Raw genomic sequence first — 4,825 nt, forward strand, 5'->3', positions numbered from 1 at the left:
GCTCTCCTGCCCCCATAAACCATAGTCTACTAGCGATGAAGCTCTCCTGCCCCCATAAACCATAGTCTACTAGCAATGAAGCTCTCCTGCCCCCATGAACCACAGTCTACTAGTGATGAAGCTCTCCTGCCCCCATAAACCATAGTCTACTAGCGATGAAGCTCTCCTGCCCCCATGAACCACAGTCTACCAGCGATGAAGCTCTCCTGCCCCATAAACCATAGTCTACTAGTGATGAAGCTCTCCTGCCCCTATATGGTTTATAAAACCATAGTCTCCTAGGCACACTGCTCAACCCAGAGTAAATAAAATCTATCTGTACTTGTGAGTAATCCAATTATTTAAACAACAGCTAAGTAATTATGCCTGTTGGCTTGTGTCTACTGATTTAAAAAGAAAAAAAGTTTCTCTGTAACTCTTCTCAGAATATTAACCTAGTATCAACTTTTCATACTTTCTTGATGAGTTTATGTACAAAACTGAACACACACGTCTATAAAGTCCATACGTACACAGTGGCCGATCCTAAGGTGCTCCTCTCCATAAGCTGATGGAAATGAAGATTTGCCATGACCAGGGCCAACTCTTCCTCCCTCTGAAAGTTAATGAAAAAAAACACAATTTTCAATGGAGATATTTTAATTTTTCACAAGGTCTTTTTGAGGACCGCAGCACATTCATCTTGCAGAGAGACGCAGTTTCTAACAACTACAAGATTGCCACAGTGTTAACGTCTGATTACTATTTAATAAGATGTATATGTCATACTGACAGCAAAACCACAATTCACCCACATATGCAGTACACAGTGTACCAAAATACTGTACTACGTTTGCTGATGCTGAAAATACGCATCGTCAGTTCCAAGGTGTTTCAAATTCTTTTCAAAGATAAAGACAATTCTGGTAAGATGTTCACAGACAGAGATCAATTCCACAAATGCTTAGCCACAAAACTAAGCAAACTTTTGTTGTCAAGTTGATTCTGAGTCATAGCAACCCTGTAGGACAGGGTAGAACTACCCCTTAGGGTTTCCAAGGCTGTAATCTTTATAGAAGCTGACTGCCTCATCTTTCTCCTGTGGAGCAACTACTGGGTTTGAACCTCCAGCCTTTCAGTTAGCAGATGAGTGCCTAACCACTGCACTGTTAACACTGGCACATAATGTCCTCTCTCAAGCAACTGCTTGATTTAACAAACCCAATGAGGAGGGACAATGAGATCCGACTCCCTCCCTTGCCCATCAAGCTAGTGGCAAACAAAGGGCCAGGAACTGTTAACAGATTTCCCCAAATTCATCACGAGCACTGCATGGGGAGAGGTGCCTAAGATACTCAATCTGAAGGTGCCACTCCCTAACACCCAGATAGCAGGTGATCAAACCAGCCAGAGAGTTACCATCACTGTGCAGCCAAAGCTTAGCTCAATGCATTCCTGTCGTATGACGGAGCAAGCAAACCACCACCTTGCCTGTAGTCCCCCTCACACTCCAAGCAGGAAGAAGGGAGAGACCAACTACCACAGTGGGCTGAGAAAAGACAAAGACGGTGCGAGAGGATGATGCAATGAGAAGCCATAAGGCTTGATTCTGTCTAGTCATGGTCTGCAAATGCAGACCACAATTCTTATTCAAACCTGTGTACGGCTCTCTGAAAGCATCCATGGGCCAAAGGCACAGGTTAAACCAGTGTGTACTATACAAGGGCCCTTCATAGTTCATCTCTGAGAGGATGGCTCAGAAATGCCCCAGAGGACAGCGATCGGCCTCATCTGGTGACGACACCTGCTTTGTGGGAGGGAACCCTCCACACTTGACTGCTGAAGGCAGACTGTACTTGTTCCACATGTGCAGGATCCAAACCATTTCAGAGGCCACAATGAGAGAGGCTGTGGCAGACACAGGGCATGAAGAAACAGAAGCAAGGGACATGGAATGGCTGACCAGCTGGAGGACCCCCATGGGAGTAAAGGTGTGAGGTGACAAAAGGCTCCAGGCACTCGAAGCCTGTCAGTGTCATAGAGGAACAGCAGCACCTCCCTGGGACAGAAGTTGCATAGCTTGAAAAACAAACCTGGCAAGATGGCGAAAGGGGACAGGGCTAGGAGAGTCTCCAAGGATTCTGGCTCTGATCCCACACAGTATGGAGAACTCTGGGGTCATGAACAAGGAGAGGACGTAGTACACACAGGGACCTCCACCATACCTTCCAGAGTCCCACCAGGAGACCGGGGCTCAGGCAGAAGACGCGGATGAGCCCGTCACAGCCCATTGGCGTGGTCTCGGTCAGGTCACTCAGACTGTACTTGGAGATTAAAGAGCGCCACCGAGGTCTACGCACATTCCTGCCAGAGAAAGGAGAGAGAGGAATGAGCTTCATGTCAGCATGGCTGCTAACTCTAGTGCGTCTGAAGAACGTGCTGCCCAGGAGCCTAAGCTGAGAAGGAGAAGCACAGTGCCACCCACAGCTTCCGCAGGTGAAAGGCAAAGTGGATGCTTCAAACTCCTCACCACCTGTGTGTCCCTTCTCCCCCCTCTGGCTTTTACTGTCAACGCAATGGCCTAGTTGGCAGAAAGAGAAAGAGTCACCAAGTGAGGAAGAGGCAAAACCATCACCTGCTCTCTCCTCCAAACTCAGGACAGCACTGCCGTCAAAGGAGACTCTCCACATACGCCCCCGATCGAGTGAATGTAGTAATGCATCAAAAACCAATACCCAACCCACTGCCATTAACCGATTCTGACTCACAGCACCCCTAAAGGACAGAGTAGAACTTCCCCATGGTTTCCCAGGCTATAATCTTTATGGAAACAAAGCCCAAACCACACCCACTGCCATGGAGTCAATACTGACTCACAGCGCCCCAGAGGACACAGGAGAGCTGCCCAGAGTGTCTCCAAGGTTGCCATCCTTATGGAAGCAAAGTCCAAACCTAACGCACTGCCATCAAGTCAATTCTGACTCACAGTGCCCCTAGAGGACAGAGAAGAAATGCCCATAGACTTCCCAAGGCTATCAATCTTTATGGAAGCCAACTGCCTCACCTTTCTCCCAAGAAGTGGCTGGTGGGTTTGAACCATCAAGCTTTTGGTTAGCAGCCCAATGCTCTTACCACTGTGCCACCAGAGCTCCTGAAGTAATACATAAGCAAAGACAAAATTCTTGACAGGATCAGGTGGTCTCTGAAGCCTCTCAGAAAACAGATGTGCTGCTATCAAGGATAACTCAGAGAATGAAAACCATGATGCTGGAAAATACATTTAAATCCAAATGAGGAGTGTCCCACCAAGGAGATGCACCATGAACTCAATCCTGCTGTTTGTGTCTGGAAGTCACTCAGACCACACATAAGACAAGACGACCTGACTGCGCTGCGCAGCCTAAGACAAGCCTGACTACAGGGGGGCACTCAGGAAGCACCACCACGCAGACATGGGCTGTCAATCCCAGGGGCTGACAGACGTGCCGGGCAACTGTAAAGGAAGTGGGGTCTTAGCATTCCCTCGGGCACGGGCAGTGACAGCTATGGACACAGCCCCGTGCTGGACCACCTCACACTCAAGGGCTCCCTCCAGCGCCTAACACACAGGGAGCAGGCAGCAGGCAGCAGGCAGCAGGCAGTCCGCCGTTCCTGGACGAAAGGAACCAAGCACCCGGGGACGCTCAGTGGCAACGAAGCAGGGCTCTGTAAGGCACTGCAACCAAAGCTGCACCTACCGCCCCACCCACGCCCCTCATGTGAGTTTCGCAAAGAGCTTTCTCAGCAGGGAACCAGCACTGGCTAAGCAGCGGTGGCTGGCGAGCACGTGTGTGACGTGTAACCGAAACCATCCTGGGGCCACACAGAATGGGCGTGGAAGCAGCCCGACACGGGGTTCCGAACCCCAATGTAGAGTCAGGCAACCTGGGTCAATCCTGGGCTCCCACCCTCGCTGCCTCCACATGACCTCGGATGTGTCCCACCTGTGTGGGGCAACCGCTGCCCACCAGGGAGGGGCAGGAAGATTGAATGAGGAAGTATCAAAGAAGTATAAGGGCAGCCCAGTAAACAGCTGTCCCTGCCACTATGACTACTCGTGTGGAAGGTGGGGCTGGGTGGGTGGAAACCCCTCCCCAAACTGAAGTGCCCACAGGAGCTGGAGGGGCCCCAGTGCCCCACTGAGAATGAGCTATGTCTGTGTCTGCCTTGGCCTTCAAGGCTCCTGGCACAGAGAGAAGGCTAGTGTTTACCCGACATTCCTCACAAATGTCAGGAGTTGCTCACAGATGCACAACACACAACACTGGTGAAGGAGGAAACTTAATGAGTTTGTTTATAAAAGTATAAATTACAGTGAAATTCAAACAGCAAATTGCATAAATAAGGGGTTCGCTGTTCTCAGAAAACAATTCTCATGGAGGAAACAAAAACAACCCAAACAAAAATCATGCAGTCTCTCCTTTCCCGTCATTCAGTGCACACAAGGACTTGTACTCCTGCATCCTGAAAGCGTTTGCTGGACAACAAACTTGCCCACAAAGACAGATTCATGAAAAACAGGTTTGTTCGTCACAACTCACCGATGCTGGCTGAGCCAACCTAGTCACAATGGAAAGAACCTGCTTTCAGTGAGTGTTCCCAATGGATCCCAACATTTGTCACTACGTAGTAACTAGTGTTAGTGACACTGATGACAATTTCCTAAACATCCTATCTTTAACCGAACCAGCTTTACAGTCCAATACTAGCCATTTAAATTAGGCTTTCAACGTCATGTTAATGAATGTTAACAGTTTTGTGAGTAGTATTTCATGATTTGTCAAACAACACAGCATTTAGTCAAACT

At 48.9% G+C, this 4,825-nt stretch overlaps 1 protein-coding gene across 1 annotated transcript in view; it reads right to left on the bottom strand.

The window, feature by feature from the left end:
* FBXO15 (F-box protein 15) overlaps window positions 1-4,825 on the bottom strand; it is a 66,242-nt gene that overhangs the window by 40,196 nt on the left and 21,221 nt on the right. Inside the window, exons 8-9 of the mRNA XM_007952725.2 lie at window positions 2,205-2,331; window positions 513-595 (exon numbers count right to left, since the gene is read on the bottom strand). Of these exons, the coding sequence (XP_007950916.2) occupies window positions 513-595; window positions 2,205-2,331 (210 nt within the window). The remainder of the gene's footprint in view (window positions 1-512; window positions 596-2,204; window positions 2,332-4,825) is intronic.

The sequence above is a fragment of the Orycteropus afer genome, unplaced genomic scaffold (genome assembly GCF_000298275.1).
Source record: "Orycteropus afer afer isolate SDZICR_OR568_19922 unplaced genomic scaffold, OryAfe1.0 scaffold00356, whole genome shotgun sequence".
NCBI classification, from domain to species: domain Eukaryota; kingdom Metazoa; phylum Chordata; class Mammalia; order Tubulidentata; family Orycteropodidae; genus Orycteropus; species Orycteropus afer.